Source organism: Boleophthalmus pectinirostris, unplaced genomic scaffold (genome assembly GCF_026225935.1).
Source record: "Boleophthalmus pectinirostris isolate CB_2022bp ecotype Guang Dong unplaced genomic scaffold, ASM2622593v1 HiC_scaffold_18, whole genome shotgun sequence".
Lineage (NCBI taxonomy): Eukaryota > Metazoa > Chordata > Actinopteri > Gobiiformes > Gobiidae > Boleophthalmus > Boleophthalmus pectinirostris.
The window spans coordinates 24,427,273-24,446,790 of NW_026571133.1; the positions used below are offsets into that span (position 1 = coordinate 24,427,273).

At 39.0% G+C, this 19,518-nt stretch overlaps 2 protein-coding genes across 5 annotated transcripts in view; both read right to left on the bottom strand.

The window, feature by feature from the left end:
* Window positions 1-2,800: 2,800 nt before the first annotated feature.
* Window positions 2,801-6,866, bottom strand: otpa (orthopedia homeobox a). Of its 2 annotated transcripts, XM_055153635.1 has the most exons (3): window positions 5,595-6,866; window positions 4,723-5,114; window positions 2,801-3,834 (listed from the first exon to the last, which is right to left on the bottom strand). In XM_055153635.1, the coding sequence occupies exons 1-3, from the start codon at window positions 5,668-5,670 to the stop codon at window positions 3,313-3,315; spliced, it is 990 nt and encodes a 329-aa protein (XP_055009610.1). In that variant the 5' UTR covers window positions 5,671-6,866; the 3' UTR covers window positions 2,801-3,312. The 2 variants fall into 2 exon arrangements, with proteins under 2 accessions (XP_055009610.1, XP_055009609.1); XM_055153634.1 differs by having other exon boundaries at window positions 4,723-6,866.
* Window positions 6,867-7,711: 845 nt separating this feature from the next.
* tbca (tubulin cofactor a) overlaps window positions 7,712-19,518 on the bottom strand; it is a 35,995-nt gene continuing 24,188 nt past the window's right edge. The window contains exons 1-4 of one of the 3 annotated variants that reach the window (XM_020921759.2): window positions 14,826-14,982; window positions 11,107-11,212; window positions 9,855-9,941; window positions 7,712-8,911 (exon numbers count right to left, since the gene is read on the bottom strand). In XM_020921759.2, coding sequence (XP_020777418.1) covers window positions 8,831-8,911; window positions 9,855-9,941; window positions 11,107-11,212; window positions 14,826-14,878 — 327 coding nt within the window. In that variant the 5' untranslated portion in view covers window positions 14,879-14,982 and the 3' untranslated portion in view covers window positions 7,712-8,830. Of the gene's footprint in view, window positions 8,912-9,854; window positions 9,942-11,106; window positions 11,213-13,433; window positions 13,562-14,825; window positions 14,983-19,518 lie in introns of those variants that run through there. The other 2 variants (XM_055153392.1, XM_055153390.1) reach the window with 2 other exon arrangements.

Genomic DNA, 19,518 nt, shown 5'->3' on the forward strand with positions numbered 1-19,518 from the left:
ATTTAGGTTTTGCGAGAAATAAATAAAGGGTTGTTTGTGACCTCACATTAGGACTATATGACAATAGCGTCTTTGCTGTATGAGCAGCGGGCAAATTCATGTAGGTCTATCCTTTGATACATTGGACGTCAGGTTAAGTGACAAATTGGCATTTGAGTGGTAGACTAATACCTTTTACATGGAAAATTTAGCAAAATTACTGTGATCTTTATAGGGCTGTTCCCAGACCCAATGTAGAATTTATTTATTTATTTATTTATTTAACTGGCCTGGGAACATCACGATTGGTGTTGGTAACCTATGGGCTATATGCAATTCCTTCCTTTTGTATGAACATTACGACATATAGTATTTTCCAATGACAAGGCTATTTTATTTATTTATTTATTTATTTTAAATAAGTCCACAGGTCCAAAGAAAGGAATAAAATGGTTAGGCTAAACGATGCAGATTCTTTGTCATTTAAGAGAAAATAAAACCTAACAAGGCTTTTCAATTGGAAATCCCATTTTATTTGTTCCACCATCTTAGCAGATGAAGAAAAAGCTGATTTATTTATTTTTTTTTCCCCTGGAAGCCATCAAAAGGTGGACTAGATATTGGTGAGTGATTTCTTGGTCAACCATTTTATTTTCATTTACAAATGATCTTGCACTCATGCTCATAAACATATAGGTTATTAGTTTCCTTTAACAATGTGTTGAATGGGTAAAAAAGAAGAGTTTGCTCCTGTGAACTTTTGACTTGTAAAATATGTCAAATATGAGTTGAGTTATTGTTGCCATTATTGAGGCAAAAGACCTAAATCTCAAGATGTTTCTATACCCTGAGAATTTATGATGGGAAATGAAATAAGTTGTAATTCAATAACATTGTCTTTCCAGGTTCGCATCAGACCAACACAATTGACTGGCAGTCACCTGCCATTCATCCCAGCCACACCAGGGTGGCAAAGGGTCAGACTCCAGGTAACCTCCCTAGCATGTCAACAACAATGCATTATACAATTGTCTGTAAAATGAAAGCAGTTCATTGTCCACTGACCTTATGACTTTCATATCACAAAACTCTCAAACTGAGAGGTTATTAATGGTTAAGTGTTTAAATGTTCAGTTGTTACCTTTTTGAATAAAATAAATGATCTGTTTATTAGCATCAAATACTTAAAAAGAGTAAAAATGTTTAACTCCACCCCTGTCTCACCCATCTCTCTTCTGGTGACCCATTAATGTTCTTCTCATTTGCTCTTATGAAAATATAATGGGCTAAAATCAAGTCTCTTAATTTGTATATAATATAATTAAGACCTTTTCAAACAATGACAAATGGAGGAAGCGGCGAGATGTCAGTCTGCGATGTCACACTCACATAGCATTGGTCAATCTGTTTAAAATGGACACATCTGGAATAACAGTAAGATATTTTATAAAACTTACAGTACAGTATTATACTTTTGTTTGCAGCGTTATTGGAGTTATAAGCTATAACTTTGCAATACTTTGGTTTATGGGGAATACACACAATTTAAGACAAGAGCAAACACAGCCTTTTGTGTGGACATAAATACACAATGCTTGTATACCAAAACACTCAACAATCTTGCATACACTACACGTGTGTATGTGTAGCACACATACGCATACACAGGAAAATTAATGAGCCCTCATTCATAATCCCAGATAGAGAGAGCCATATTCACCCTTGAATGGTTTATTGACTGATTTCATTTATTTGTGTGGAATAATACGAGGTAAACATTGGCTTGCTCACACATTTTCTGCGACACACTCACTGCACAGCATTCTGGGAGAAATCATCCCACCAACAGCAGGGTCACTGATTGGCTACCTCGTCACTGTGTGACAAATTACCCAATGAGAAATAGGTTACCAATTTCCACAAGCTAATTAACCTGCCTCATTGTGAAACAAATTATTACATTTATGTAATATTATTTTACATCTGTCACTTGACTGCAAATTTTTTTTATCACTGATCCCAAATGTTGCCACAAAAACATTTTGAGCCAACTGTGCCTTAATTTTCCACGATTTCATATGCTCAGTTATATTTATTACTTATTTATTTCTTAACACTTTGTAACCATTTGTTTCAGAGAAGAATAAGTTTGTTTCAATTAAAATGCAATTTACACATCAATTCTGTGAAATCTGCCATTTAGTGGTATCACTGAAAATGACCAAAAATAGATTTAATTTAGGTCTTAGTAATGTGGGCTATAGTGCAACAGGAAAATGTGATTTACAGTAAAAGTTTTAGTTTGGAAAAACAGATTGTAGTGCTGTGTTGCACGCCATGTTTGGTTTTTCTACCCGTCATGTATTACACATGTCCGTGTGTGATAAAATAAGACTAGAGCTAGGCTATAGTTTTAAATGGACCTTGCAAAGATTTAGGTGGACTCACCATGAATGCCATATCCATCAACACATCATGATTACACCTGATGGGATGGGATGACAACATCAGCACCTGCTTTACCATCAGACAGCCCATAAAATAATGTTATAGCCCTGACCAAGACAAGAATTACTGTATTTGGCTGTTGGCTGGTTTTACACATTGACAAAAAATGTGTTTTGTTACCATTTCTAAAATAATTACAATGACAAGGAGCTGTCATCCAAGTTTATCTGCTGCTTTATAAAACATAGCCTATAACCCACAGATTTTATATATTTTAAAATATATTTTAGTGAGGCAATTGCTTTCCTTTGAATAAAAAATGTTGATTCCTGGTATAATTGAAATGAATTTTATTGAATAATTTACACAGATTCTTATAAACATGTCCATGAAAAACATTAAAGCAGAGGTGAATCACAGACAAAATGTTAACGGATTTTTACAAAGTGACCAATTTTCAACTCCTATAAACCACAGCGTATGAGATAATGGGTCTTGGCTCAGGACTAGTGTCCACATCCGACATCCCTCTCTAAAACGTCCACGCGCTGCAGGGCAAACACCGCGGCCTGTGATGGGCAGGTCGAAAGGGATGTTGTATTTATATCTAAAATGAAATTGCAACAAACAAAGGGGGTGTGCCAAAAATGCCTACCAAACAAATCAATAAATAGACCAATAAATAATTGTCTTTAGCTACATGCGAAACAAATAAATAAATATGACAGCCCTATTCCTTTTGCCCGGCCGACAAATTGTTGAGTCCTCTAGGAAACAATCGCACAGAGGAGCAGTGGTGGTCCTGGCCCGGGCCTGGATTGGTCAGGGTCGACAGAGTACAAAGTGAAGATCTCCTTATGGAGCTCTGCCGTGCACCGCAGAGGACTAGGTGAAGCTCATAGATACTGTGTGCTCCAGCGCTTTGCGGCGCAGAGACGCGATGCTCGTACCCCTCCAGACGTCACTGTCCGGGGAGCTGCACAACTGCGGGGAACCCGTGACGTTAGTAGGACCAGACAGCGAGGCGGGCACCATCCCAGGGAAGGTGGGTTGGTACAGGTGAGACTGCAACCCCGAGCCGTTAGACGACATGTTGGACAGGGCCATAGAATTGGGCGGAGGCCCGGCTCCCAAACTGCACTGCGACAGGGTCTGAGCCATCCCGGGCTGGCGGCCTAGTGCCGGTGGTAACTGCAACTGCGAGACGCCTGGCATTCCAGCCGTGGCCCAGCGCGTGTCATTGGCGTGGAATGAGCACAAGCTGTCGCCCATTGCAGCGGCCGCCGCTGCAGCCGATGGAAACTGAGGCAAGCCATGGTGCGTGGGCAGTAGCGTGCCTGGTGCACGGAAAACATTGGTGGTCTTCTTGCGCTTCTTCCATTTGGCACGCCTGTTTTGGAACCAAACCTGCACGAGAGCATATTATTATTATTATTATTATTATTATTATTATTATTATTATTATTATTATTATTATTATTATTATTATTATTATTATTATAATAGGCTATAGCATATCTTATGCCACAGTGGTAATAAAGACGCTCTGCCGTTGCGGTTATGACAAATGGTGTTTATTGGCGCAGTCCTTGAGAGCCTGGTGGCCTGGTTTTGCCTGTGGCACACGGGCGAACGGAATGATTAACGTGGAGATTTGTTTGAGAACATGGCGCACCATAAGTAGAACGGGGATAATTTCATTCTATTCCACCGCGCGCCTAGAAGCGTGCCCACCCGTGAAATCCATCCTCTCTTTTACACTTTTTACACTTCACAAAAAGCACGTTTTCTGTGGCGGTCTGACACAGAGCTTTTGAATGTGACAGTCTTTGAATATGAACTTTATATTCCGACAGCATAACTTGCTTTACCTAAAATCCATGAGTATGTTCACTGAACAAACATATTTTGAACTGTGGAACTACAGTAACTGAACTATTATTTTTGAAAACGGTAGCCTATTGACAAGAGGCTCTAAAACAAACAAAGATATTTGAATCACAAAACCAACAAAAGCATGCATTTATTGGTTTTGGGTAATTTAAAAGAGACTTTAATCGCTATTTACTATACAGTATTGCCAAGTATTTTTGACATTACTCTTACAGCAGATTAGCCCAGAGCTTCTCATTACAGGTAGATACGCACATGGTTAAAATGTGTAATTGTTTTATTTTGCGCATTTCTTTCAGAGGTTGTTGACATATGCTAAACTAAAGCAAAAGGTCTGTGTCTTACACAATTAGCCTAGTTGTTTTTAAATACACATCATCAGCGAGCGAGTGCGTACTATACCTGCACACGGGACTCCGTGAGGCCGATACGCAGCGCTAGTTCCTCTCTCATGAAGATGTCCGGATAGTGCGTCTTGGCAAAGCTGCGCTCGAGTTCATTGAGCTGAGCGGGTGTGAAGCGCGTGCGATGTCGCTTCTGCTTCTGGGTTTGCCCTCCGGACTGGTTCTGGTTACTGCCGCTGTTCTGCTGTTGCTGGGGCTTGTCCTGCTCTTTATTGTTGACCGGACCGGCCGTCGCACCCGCGCTGCCGCTAATGTCTTCTCCGGGGAGCATTGTGGTACCTTCCACACCGTCCGGTCCAGGAACCAGCTCACCGGAGTGGTTAGGGTCAGGCAGCCGGCACTTCAACGCGTCCCTGTGTCCTAGTAGCTCGGCAGCGGCGTCCTTCATCCCTGAGCACAAAAGGAGATGTGATGAGAACGAGCAGAGACCAAAGCGGCTCTGTGAGGGAAAGACAGGTGTTAGACATCCCAGTAAATGCACTGTAAACAAAGGGATAAATATCGAAAATCTTAATGCAATATTCAAGTATAGTGGTAGTATTTTCATGCATTTACAAATAACACAAGAGTTTGACATGCACCAAAGAACCTAAATTCTAGCAAAAGAGCACTAAAAACTAGAACATTCAAAAGACTACAGCATGCACATGACAATTTGCTTCTTAAATACTCGTATTTCATTTCGATTAGGCTACATCAAGACCTTAGAAAATTGTTAAATCAAATTACGCAGTAACCTAATATAATAATAATAATTACTTTTCCAATGAATTAAGCCAGTTTGCGTTACTCGAGTCAAATTAGGAGAATATAAGAAGCAAATTGACAATTTCAAGGATTGATATAAGATGAGAAGTTCCTCCAGCTTACAGTAGAGTTGAAGACCGGAGTTTGGTGATGATAACTCACCGAGGCGAGCATCCAGGAGGTCGGCATGAGATAGCATTGCGCACCGCTCCAGGGCGAAATGCTATTCCAAAAAAAATCTCTATGACTTTAACCTATTTAAGAAATATATATGGTCTAAATGAAAGCAAATTCGGTTTGTGGTTAAAAGGGAGGTCTGTTGCATTATAATGTAGTTTAGAGAAATGGGGAGGCGCTTAACAACGGAATGAACCCATGAGCTTCTCCAAACGAAGGACCAATCAGAGCTGTAGTCAGAGGTATGTCAGCTTTAGCCCAAGACCTCAAGCACCCTTGCCTCCCCTCTTCGCGCCACCACCCGCATCCACAAGTTCATTCCTCCTCATTCATGTAATTGGCTTTGATTTCTTTTCCAAATTACATCCAATAAAATAGCCTGATTTAATAGCCTATCTATGTGCACATTTATTTCAGGCAACTTTTTTGAGAAGGATTGCTACAATATTAGTTTAATTTATTGTATTTGGCCACTCCTTTTTATTTATTTTATGTTTGTTTTACATGTAGGCTAATAAGAACTTGAGAGAACGACCAGTATTTATTGGGATGGAAATGCTTCGGAGTGAACTGTGGCCACTTTTTTGGTTTAGACGCCCATAGACTTCTTCTAATACATCCTTGATTTCCCACGACAAACTTTATTCTATGCATCAATTTTCAAGGCTATTAAGTTTATGTAATTAGTGGCAGATCCATACGCCTTTATTGCTGATATATCAGGGTGAAATCAGAATAAATTAGTGTTAATTTACGAGTATTTAGGCGAGATTGTGGAAATAGAGAGGGGGCGTGTGTTGTAATTTAGCTGTGACTTTTTCATTATTCTTAGAGACAAACCTTATTTAATTTGACCAGATTCTAGCCTACAGTTTCTCCAAGCATTGCGGTCTAAGCACAGACATGTGTCTGGAGAAAGCATTTATCGTGTGAGTAAAATGGCACAAAAGAGCGAGCGCGGGCTTGTTTGCTTTTTCTTTTCATCCACTACAAGTGCCTCGCTCATCATTTATTCGTGGGAAATCTGGGAGATAGAACGTTTGAGCAGGCTCTCGCGCTCTCGGAAGGCTTTGGACCACATTTACCACGTGCGCGCAACAACAAGAGACATTTCTGCGTAATGATGGAGCGCTTCAGAAGGTCATCTTTGGAGGATGTAAGAGAGAGCCCTTTAATAATTTACACGCAGACTGTATAAGTCTTAGGCGTAGGCGTCTATGTGTGTATGCTATATCTATATATCTATATCTATATCTATATCTATATCTATATCTATATCTATATCTATATATATATATATATATATATATATATATATATATATATATATATATATATATATATATATATATATTCATTCATTCTGCGTACTCAGCTACACTCCGTGCTAGACCATAATAATTCCAAATGATCATAGGCCTCTTGCTTGGTTTCGAGGGATGATGGATCGCGCACTTCGTTTTACGACTTTTCTATAGCTCGACAATTTTATAGCTGTACAAACAAGTGAATGACTTCTCTTAGCGCGGTGCCTCATATTTAACCCAAACAACCGAAGACTGACTGGGGGATGTCAAGACACGTCGGCTCACACACCAAACCCATGATTAGCTACTTGCGCGCTTAATGCGGTTTACGATTAGATTATTGTTAGATTAATTTAAGATATGGTAATATTACCTTCATAAATATTTATATTAGATGTTATGTTATCTATTGCAAACTACAGGCTATGTTTTAGATAACATCATGCCTATTAACATTTTCTTGCTTATACCCCAAATGCCTATGTTTACCTTTTGAGTTATTGTTCGTTAGGCTATGGTCTATAACCGCTCGTGAGTCTAAATAAGTGAGACCTGGTCGCTTCTTCATGCTTTTCATTCTCATATAACACCATTAGGCTACGTCAATCTTATCTAGCTAGTAAATAAAAAAAAAAAAAAAACAAATTCTCCCAGTGTAAGTTAATGCGGTGCATCTGAGTGGAAAGTAGACATTTTCACGCGCTGTGGAGACGAGGAGTCACTTTTAATAAAACTGAAAAAACATGGTTCTGGAAATAAAAGGAGAATAGCAAGTTTATTTGCATACTGCTGGCATAATTCCATGTCCACCAGAACAGAAAAGAAAAATAGGCTCATTTTGAGTTTTATTCTTTTGGTAACAAAGAAAAAGCATTATAGTCAATTAAAGATTTTTGAAGAGAATCGATTTTGCAACCAGAAGCACAAATGAAAGGGTCGCATTGGTTTGAGCTATGAGGACAATGTGGAGCTGGACGTTTAAAGCGCAGGTGTAGGCCTCGTTGCTGCATCTCATGCCTCAATTAACGCCGCTGCCCTCTGTACTGAGTCGATTAGGCCGTGATTTATCCGAAAGAAATATAATTATACCTCCAAATAAAATAATCAGCATTGAAGAGTGATTTCCTTAACGAGATGGAGCGGGCAAGATGTCACGCAGTAGCAGCGCCACATTAGGGCGCTAATGAGACTTTGGGGGTGATTCTGGTAATTATCCAAATCTGTAAAATAAGGATGAAGTCAAATGTAACCTTAATTTGTCTTCCAATTGAGTTCATTTATTAGTATGGCTATTTAGGGAGGAGTCCCTCAGGCTTAATAGGAGGTGCTGTGATATGGGTAAGCCTAATAGATGGATCAAAGACAGGTTTATTTTGTCATTCATGACCATAACCAACATTTGTCATTGCCTGACATGGTTGCCCAAAGTGCTCTTGTCTTTATTGTAGGTATCAAGACACAATCCATTTCACTGCTGTTGGAGCAGAATGCCAGCAGCACAGAATATGCTGCAATTAAGTCCTACTGATGGGTTATAATGTTAGAGCTGATAACAGTCTTTCAGTATTACCCAAGTTAAACAGGAGGACATCAGAAATGAGGCTTTTTAGGACAGGTGCACTGAAGACCCTAATAGGCCTACTAAAGAAAACATTCAAATGTGCTTTATGTTATAAACACAACATTTACTTTCAATCTTGGAGGTTGAATATACAGCACAATTCTATTAAAATGTGTAGGCACATTAAAAGTAAATAGCCAGAATAGACAGAATTGGAAAAAAAAAAGAAGTTCAGAAATGTCAGTTCAAAGGAATGGACATTTAAGCAGTGGATCTCAGCAAGATCTCAGTGAGGACAGAAAGGAGCTCAGAAATCACCCTTCAAGCTTCACTGAACCCAATATGTTTCTGGCCTCTTTGTACTCCTCAGCCTCTGCCAAATCCTCTTCTGTTTCCTGAAAATACACAAACATCACTGATTAGTTTTTAGTTTTTAGTATTTTATATTACAGTACTTGAAACTTTTACTACACCCTATCAAGTGATAACATGTGAATCAAGTTTCAAAATCATTTTAGAAGACCTGAACCTTATTAGAATACGATTCAAAATTAGTTTTAAAAGTTGTCTTGCAGTGGACCTTTACTTGCCTGTTTTAATAATAATTTAGCATATGATGCATCTGGAGGAGAGGAGGTGAGAGTTTGGGTGAGTGATGGAAAGGGGGCAGTGCTGGGCGTCTGACTCTCCCATGACTCACAGAAGCAACGGCATCTGTGCGGCTCTGCATTAATTAAACTGACCCCAAGACACGCATGCTTATGTTTACTTCTCACCCTCATCTGCTCAAGTCCTAAAGGGACATGAGCGCTTCAGAGCAGTGCACAAGCTAATATGAAGAAATTAGGAGATGGCTCAGGTGTTTACTTAGCATAAGTCAAAATAGTCTGTCTAAATCTAATTTTAGACTTGGTTAACACAACTTAGCATTTGCCTTAAGTTCACCCCATATCATTGAATTATCCATGTAAGGTTCACTGCAAAAGAACACATGAATATTTCTGTAAGTCTGTTGCTTTTAGTAAATAAATTAAAACAAAAATATTTTGTTGAAAGTCAACTCAGTGCAGTAGTAGAAAAACAAGAAATATACTGTAAGTGTACTATGCCTTTTGGCTCATCAATTCCATTTATGGAGTACATTTAATTTTATTTTTGTACCAATAAAACAAATAAATTAACAAAGGCAATAATTAAAGAAAAACTAGAATACAGATTTTGAAACCTTTTAAACATGTTAAACAGCTCCATATGTACCACAATTAGTAAAAAAAAAAAAAAAGTTTCATTGTACAGCAAGTTTAGGAAGAAAAAGCTGACTGTTGCACTGTTACTCACTAATAGTTGGCTAAGGTCAGCATGTGCTATGGCCAGGCGGCGGTGGCAATCTGGGATCATCATTCTTGATTCTTGCAAAACTTCCATCTAAAATCAAACAAATATTTCATCAGTGTAGCAGTTACTCTTAAATTAATGGACTGTCTACATTCTAATTTCTATTACCAGCTCTTCAAACAAAAATCAACCACATATTGCATATTGAGTGTATTAAGTCAACCAGCAGGACTATAGAATAGCTGTGTTTCTGTGCAGCCTGTGCACTCTGCCCCACATTCAATGTTATGGTTAACATCTCCAACAAGCCGTGGTATAAAAAAATGTTATTGAGTTATCGATCTGGTCGGGACATGGGCAGCAGGGGACCACCTTGATCTGACTGCATACCTGAGTGAATGAAGAAACCCTGAAATGAGAGCACAGTAATCAGCGTAAAGAGCTATTGCTACGCCTGGAGTGAGCCTTGTTACAGACAGGCTAACTTTCAGAGGCGCAGCTAATGTGGAATTCCCCCTAGCCGGCACCCTAAGGAGCAGAGCAGAGTTGGCTAACACTGTCAGACACACTCACTCATGATGCTTGCTTCCTGGCGGAGCCCTTCATCGAGAAGGCACCACACACTCTCGCACATGTACATTACACGGCCGTATACGCTGACAGCCGCTGAGATGAGCTAATACACTGAGCCTGGCAGACTATAACTGACACCTTGAAAGGCAGCAAACAACTAGCCCAACTGGTCTAATCTGACAAGGTGAGGCCCACTACAGCAGAGGAGTGCAGAAACAAAAGAAGAGTCATGGCTCCCTGCTTTGATGCTGGAATTATCCCATCAAGGCAGGATAAAGACAACACTTAGAGAGTATTGATTCCCGTAAAATAAAAGCCGCTAATCCATCCTGCCTCAGACCTCTCATATTCAACCATAATCCACCTGGCCCAGTCAACTCTTTGTTTAATGCCAGCCAAGTCTGCTGCTCAGTTTGGGCCACAATGCACAAACAAAACAATACACGCAGTGCATTTTAAGGTCTCCTGAAACGGTCGAATGTTAATCTGTGCCAAGAACTTTCTCTCATGCATCAAAAAACATCAAACTAATAGAAATTAATAAACCTAACGCTGAATAAGTGTTGATACGATACAAAGACTATAATAATAATAATTTGATGAAATGGCTTACAAATATAATATTTTTCCTTCATAATAAAACACATGGTTTGAATGTTTATTCCAATGACAATAAGTGTACCTGTTTTTTGATCACATAGTCATCTCCGGCCTCTGCTTTCAGCCGTTCAACCTTCTCCTCCTGCTGCTTTGCTTCATTAATGTACGCAATCTCTTCTTTAGCCAGTCTGAAGACAAAGGGAGCACATCAAAAAGCAGGTTAGGCTTAAAGACACAATGTATGCTCAATCAAACGGCCAACAACACAAATGCACAGCCATAGATGTAAAATATAGGTTGAACCATGAAAAGGTGAGCTCTGATGGTCACCTCTTTCAGACAAGGCCATCTATCGTCATTGGCACCAGCATTTGTCTGACTGAAGGGAAACACCGAGATCATCTCCCACAAGACGCCAAGATACACACCTCAATAACATGGAGCCAACACATCATCCGTTCTCAATACTGCAGTCACACACAGAGCACTGACAGCAAAATCAACCCAGTTTTCATATATTCATGAATTTAATGTAGAACAATAATCAGTGGCTGTTATGAAGGTTTACTCATTTATCATTTGTTAAGAATGTCATGAATAGCAACAAAGATTTCTTCAAGGAATGAGAAGTGTTCACATTTTTATTGTATGCACACTATTGTATTTTTGAGCTGAGATCTATATATTATATACACACCTTCATTATTTACAGGCATGTTAGGGCACATTTCTGATAAATTGTAAAAATAAGATTATCATTACAGAGAGAATTCCAAAAAAATATTCACATATTTTTATATATCAAATATCGGCCAGTACTGAACTAAAATTAAGTCAATCTAATAACATTCCAAATTTTGATGCAATAATATGTGCATGGTTAATACATGAAACCATGCAGAAAGAGGAAGTGAATGATGATTGATGACACTGAAGGAATTCGCGTGATAACAAAGCAGCAAAGGGCTGCTCTATGTTTATTTCAAGATTACTGTTATTTTTATCATTATCACTGAAACAAGAGGGTGGGGCAGAGCAAATAGTAATTTAAAGGGTACCGTACTACCTATGTTCTAATCTGTGGTGGATCATGAATAAAATAAAAAATAAAGTGGTGTACCGTCTGACTGTCATGTATCTTGCCTCTTCATATTAATAAACATTAGTGCAATTTGGAGTCCTGTTATTCACTGTATTAATCACTAAACTGAAGCATGTCCCGACTATGCACTAAGCTGCTCGGCTTCCTCACACATGTACACTGCCTTTAGCACGCACACACCAGCAGTCCTTTTTACAGATTAATTGATCATCAATTTAGTTCCTAAATTGGACCAAGTCAGGTGGTAAATGGGCCTCTTTTCCTTGATTGTTAGTGAAAATTGGTTTGAGTACATTGATAAATTTTGATTATTTATCAATTACAGGCCAAATGGAACTAAATCTATTAAACAGATTCTGACCCTGATTGGCATAATGGAGTTTGAAAATATAACTACTGATAATGATACCCAACTAATAGTCTTTTTCCGGCTGTGACTGCCTGTTGGAATGACAACACAAATTTCATTTTTCATAAAATCAGGTTCATGCACGCAAGTGGGCGATCCTTCATTAATCACGCACGTTACTGTGGACCCTTCCCTTCATGTTGCCGTGCTCCTTGTTTAACCATGAAGTCAACTGCACTCTGTCATATTTTACATCAATTACCCCTCATCCTAATTTGCTTCCATCAAGAAGCTTTTAAACAGGGACCATATGTGGGGGGCAGCTGAATGAGTGATGTCACTGTTTAGAGCCAAAGAAGGTGGCAATGAGAAGGAAGATGGAGAAAGCAGGCCTGGAATAATTTGAATAAAACTGAAGGACAGTCTAATAACAAAATGTCCATTCCTCCCCTTCCAGTCGTGATGTTAATTTCTTATTTCTCCCAGACTTGGAGCACTGTGTGAATGAGGGGTGGGGTCGAGGCTGGTTTAAATAGACCTGCCACCTCAGGCTTAATGGAAAAGGCAGCTTTCTGGAAAATAGAAAAAAAGGAATTAGAAGGAGCCGACACACACATTGGGTTGCTGCCTCCTCGAGCACTGTATTTTTGAGCCGTGATGTAGTCTGTGCTGGGACCGGAATGACAAAGGCAAATTACTGTTGTCATTTTATTAAGGGCATCCGCCTCGCTAGGGCAGAGAAGCACTGACTGGAATGTGCAAAGCCACTGGAAATAGGCCTGGCTAAAAGAGCAGGTACAATCCACTGAAAGAGAGAACAGTGAAGGAGCAAGTACTAAGAAAGCAAAGATGTTAGGAAGTGAGTGTGAACTCTGCAGCAGTAAGAGTTAAATAAACTAGTAAAGTTATTCTTTAATATAGATCTATACTTTTCATTGATTGTGATGTGTGGTCTTACTGATCAATACTCTTGCTGGTATAATTGACCTGGCAAATGTCATTCCTTGGCACACTATGGAAAAAGAGTGCTTGATTAAAGTACACTTCAAGTAATTTTGTAGTATTTACCATAGAATTTATGGTAAATAACAGTTGTGGAGTGGAAAAATGCTGAGATGAGATAACCTGGACCTCTCACCATAGCGGACGGCAAAACTGAAAAAATACTTAACATTTTTACTCCTGGCAGCAGGCTGATGCCTATATAATTTCACTGTATTCATACGATTCATATTGTTGGTGTAATTACATAGAATGTCATGTCATGTTTTTTCATCGGCGTAAGTTACTGTTTAATGTAAATCTACAGTACATTATCGAGAAAAAAACAAATACAAATACCAAAGATTTTGTACCTCATGGATGCTGAGAGAGCACTTTAGAAAGTTATTCCACACTGTGGCTACAGATTAATGATGAAAAGTAAAAGTAAGTGAGAAAAAGTACCCAAGAATACCAGTACAGTACAGTACAGTACAGTACCAGTTAAGGTACCAACACTGAAGACCAGCTATTGAGTACTTCAGGTAGGATATTAGCTCTTGCTGTTGAACTACACTCACAACTGAACCTAGGTTGTTAGTTCTTTGCATATTAGGAACAAATACAAATACAATTGTTTTTCTCCCAACAGGTTTTAGTTGTAGGAACTGGCAAGCCAACATAAAGCTCAAGTGAGGTTCGCACTCCTTTCCTATTGGATACCTGACTAGAGACACGAACACAGAAAATGACAACAAACTTGGCCATTATGTCCAACGTTTTGTAATTAATAATAGGTCAACATTACTGTACTTTTCAGTAAAATCTGTATTTAATGGGGACACAGAGAGGTAATGTTGACATTTTAATTCTATTCTATACTTGCCTTAAAGTCTGTGTAATGATGAGTATGATTAAAGGGAAAACTGTAATGCCATGCCAATGTACATTCTTATAACTTCCACATTAGATTACTTAGGTGCAACACCTTGTGTGCTGACAAATGTTTAATTTACTGTAAGATTATCAGATTCTGAATAACACTTTATTATTATTAGTATTATTTTACACAGCCAAAACAACATTCAGTGATGCTACTACGACGGGAGACTGCAGCATGCAATGGAGCGGAAACCCTGTACTATAGTTAGCCTTCATTTCAGATTACCCAGATATTGCTCAAAATAAATTGAAAAGTGAAAAGTGTCAAAAAACGCAGAGCAACAAATTTTTCAATGAAGAAATAACCAGTGATTGAAAGGAACCTATGCTAGTTAGCTTTTAGCATTAGCACAAAACTGGTTGCAAATTTAGATTTTAAAGTAATTTTGGTATCTTCAGTTCTCCGCTCAACATGGGCGTCTCTTACCTCTTAACGATACCGGTTTTAATTTTAATCTGCCTTATTCTTGGGTCTGCCATTGTTATGGGGTGCAAGATTGCCCAAGTAGTGCCTTGTGGTCCGGTGTTTGGAGAGATGTGGAGCTGTGCAGCTGCTGCAGTCTAGACTCCAGAGATGGCGAGTCGATCACAGACAAATGGATCAAAGAGCAGGACTACCACATCGGACCATACAAATGATAAGAAAAATGTCTGAACTAGCCAATATTTTTTAATAGCCTGCCAGTTGTTGTATATGACCAACGCCCCACAGCACTCGATTTAATTTACCCCATAAGCATGTTTTTTTTTTTTTGCTTGTTTTTTTGTTTTTGTTTTCATGAAAATATCAGGTTCAACATTTTCTGTGTAGTTGTTTGATTTTAACCTAGCCTAGATCTGCTAAAGTGTAAATGTACTGAAGGCATATATAAAATGACTTTAGGGTATGGATCTGTTTACATTTTTTTTCAGATACAGTTGTTGACTCCTTAAGTATTTGCACACAGTGACCCATTTTTGGGGGCTGTACCAAAACCTATTCAAAACACTCAACTTTAATTTGAGGATTCAAATTATAGGAATGATTCAGAAGCAGAGGCGGCACTACCATTAGGCAACAGTAGGCGGCCACCTAGGGTTCCCAAACCTGGAGGGACCCCCATCCAATTGCCCTCAGTGCCACTAATGGCTGAGGTCTCAGAGCAATTTGATTTCCTCTCAATATGACATTAATTGAGAGTACTTTACTAAAACAAACAAAAAAAACAAAACATCAAAACAAAATCTGATTGTCAAATTTATTTTAACTGTCAAAGCATTCCCCCCTTTCACATTAGAATGGACTAGTTAGCTTGACCTGGTATAATCATAGCAATGGATGGATGTAAATAAAAATTTAATTGTACTAGCAACAAAATAAAACAACTTTAAGCTCTATTATCTAGTAGGCTATATATAGGTGTGTGTGTACACACACATACACACACACACACACACACACACACACACACACACACACACACACACATATATATATATATATATATATATATATATATATATATATATATATATATATATATATATATATATATATATATGTTATAAAATTTATTTATAACATTTATTTATATGTCTGTGGGTTAAGCGAACAGCTGTCCATATGTCCAAATAGTCCCACTAACTCCTCAGTGACTGATAGAACTGGTCTGCATTCATCTTAGTATACCCATTCTCTGTATTCAAATCAGCTATCATAAGTTTAAATTGCTTCTGAAATTACATGTTTAGAATCTTTGTACATCTGATATTGATTTACACTTTGAAAAAGAATCAATTTCATACTATGGCATAAAGTTTCTGCGGAGTTTTTTCATAAACTGTCCTTGACAAATGACTTTTTTAAGGCCTGTTATAGATTTATTTATTTTATTTTATTTTGTCTGTAAGTTGCAGCAAGCGCACTTCAAACAATGTTAAGGGCACATATGTTCGCCCCATTGAATAACTGCTTGAAATGGACTTGAATGTGAAGCTTTCAATCGGGCCTATAGCCTGTGGTGCTGCTATGGTTTGGTATTGACTCTGATCGTGACAGCCTTTATTTGCAGAGCCTTAACAGCTCTGCAGTTCTTCCGTGTGATTGTAGTGAGCTGTGGGAAAACCCATAGCTCTCTCCCCACAGCTTCATGGCCGTTGATTATTGGTATTTTCCGAGTTTTCCAAACTAATAAGTGGCACTATCAAGCATTTGGAAGCGCTGGGAGACTACAGACGGCCTGCTCCACTTAATTGATATTGAGCGATGCAGTGGTAGCGCGGACGGGGCCGCTGCTGGCTAATTTGCGGTTTAATCAGCGTTTGTAATGAGAGGCGCTGATTAGCGCGGGCTGGAAATAAAAGAGAGTTACAAGGAACGTCTGTCAGAGTCCGGTGATAATTCACACTAATTGTAATGATTAGAGCAAACTGGATGACTTTGGACTTTTCTAATGCGCCGCGTGGCAATGTGCCTCTGTGGGGGTGCTGCGCGCGTGAGCAGTTCATAGCCTAGACATGCGCGTTGGTTACACATGAAGACTATAGGGTTTTTATAGCCTATAAAAAGTAGACTATAAAGATTGACAAAAACATGCAGCTATGCACGTGTATAGAAACCGGTAAGATGAGAATGGTGATTAGAGCTTCAGCAGCTCAGTTACACCAGGAGCAGGAGGTACAGAGAGAGATGTGTTCCTCGAGGCGCGCTTTGCCTCTGGAATCTAAATGTGACATTAGTGAAATGTGCGCGTGCAGGCTTGTGCGCAATTAGGGCGCGAGCGCACAGGAAAAGGGAGCATCAGATGAACCCTCATTGAGCGGGCAACCAAACGGCTTTACCACAGAATCAACATTTTCTGTGAGTAGAGTGCATATGTCGCTTTATTGACGAGAATAACATTTTGGTGACTTATCAGACTTATCAGAATCGAATGAACTATACATGATAACAATATAAATACGTATTGTCTGTTTGGTAGGTAGTAGGCCTAAAAGAAAAGAAAGAACATAGCCTAACCAAGATTCCAAACCATTTTTAGGCATAGATTTGTTGTTCATTAAAATATAGGTGAATATTACTTCTTTTTTTTTTTTTTTTTTTTTTTTTTTAAAGAAACGCTCAGACAGCCAGTTTTGAGCTGCAGAGGCTGCACAGATGACCTATTTGATCTCAGGTGTGACGTGCCACTGCAATGACCTTCTCCCTGTGATCCAATGGTCCGCTACACACGGAGACGAACAGGTCGTCTGGAGCCTCCATCGATTCTGCAGGCAGGGGTTATCTATACGGGCTATTTTAATGTCACAGAGTCAGACCAAATTGATGGTGATAAATATTTGCCGGAAGATTAGGTGAGGGGAGTGTGTCGAGGGTGCTCTATCTCAGCCGCCTAACCTCGGCAGAGCTGTTCCTCCCTGTGTCGGATTAGCCCCATCCATCCAGTGTCAATGGCTGTCTTGTTGAGAAAATCGGTGAGTAAACACGACTGACAGAGAGGGACCACTGCCTGTGCACGTGCGCCGCCTGATTACTCATACAAATAGACTCCAAACCAGGTCTGGCCCCTCCTCTAATGTTTTCTTTTTGTATTTTACCCGCATCAGCCCCACACTCGCCTCTGTGTCTCCAAGGATTCCCCCTTAACTGCTGTCCTCACTTTGTCCCCCATCAATCACTGCACCATTGTGTCCTGGATGTTGGAGACTGCCTTAATATCCCTTGCTTCGTCTCTATTCACTTTTATTGTGAAAGAGGTTACGCGGAACCCAGAGCAGCAATTAAAAGATGTACATCCCAAAATAGTAAAGCAATTCTGACTACTGGCAGAATGAAAGAGCCTATACCTCAAATATGAAGAACCTACACTTAAAAAGAAACATTTCAATTGCATCAATATTGTTTTTAGATGGAGGCTACATTGTTTAGTGGGGGATGAGTAAAGAACTAATAGTCATAATAATGAATCAAAAAAAAGAAAAAAAAAAAAAAAAAAAACACTAGCCAAATGATGAGATGTAAGAATTAAATATTCATAACCAATTAAAATGTATTATGTATATTTATATGACAGTAAACAACAAACAATCTATTTATCATATCATGCATTAAATAGATTCTGTTCTGAAATAAACATGCAGCTGCATCTCATGAGGGCCCTTGTGCTAAAATTTACAGCAGGAAAGGTTTTGAACTTTTCGCCCTCCATGTAAAATGAAGACATTGCATCTCCAGCAGCGTCCTGCGTATTTTATGATGGGTCCCTGACAAATAGGGCCCTCCCGCTACGCTTGGGTGACCTCCTTCATTCTGCACTTGGCTTGTTTACATAGCACCAAGATCATTTCCACGGATTAAACAAATCACAGCCTGAGGGACATCCATAATCCGCTTATGGGTCAGTAGCAGGACAATCATAAATGGTGGTGACTTTAAATGGGGCTAGAATAGATGTCTGTGTCCACATGACCTCTAAGTAGCCAGAGGTCCCTACACATTTAGGCTGCATTAACAATGGTTTGGTTCAGCCTGACCAGTCAGTCCCTTCTGCATTCTGTTCAAATCCAAAACAGGATGAAACTGAAAAATAAGAGGGTGAAAATCCTCCATCCTATAACTTGAGATGACCCAACCACAACTGCAACAACTTTGTAGGATGTATCTATCAAACGCAGAAGACATTTACTTTCCAAAATTCTCTTAATATTCAGAACTACATATATAACCTCTTTTACCTGAGATAAATAATTGCTTGGTGCTTCCATTTTTGATTCTGTAAAAATATGCGCTGTTTTTCAATCTTTTACGTTGTTTTTTATCTTTTTTAACAGGTAAGCAGCCATGTTTACTTTAACGCAAACAAAGCACGCCGCTCTCTGAAATCAAGGAAACAACATATGGCTCCAAAATCACTCTGTAAAAAAATTGTCAAAGTGTGTGGTTCTGGCTGGTCAGGTAAAGTCACAGTTTAGATGTGGTATGTAAAAGTGTGAACACAGCTTTGATGACCATTTCATATTTGTGTTATAGCCTACAGTAATAATAACAAGACAGGTCTTATAAAACAAGTCAGATAAAATGTTTCAATACCTTTAAAACAGACCTGCTATGCGTGATGATGTTTACGGTGACTTCAGCTCCC

Coding starts and splice junctions, on each gene's coding strand:
- otpa (XM_055153634.1), bottom strand. CDS start 5,301: ATGTCAAACTCTTGTGTTATTTGTAAATGCATGAAAATACTACCACTA. Junction 3,835..4,722: donor TCACGGAGTCCCGTGTGCAG/GTATAGTACGCA, acceptor GCTCTCGTGCAG/GTTTGGTTCCAAAACAGGCG.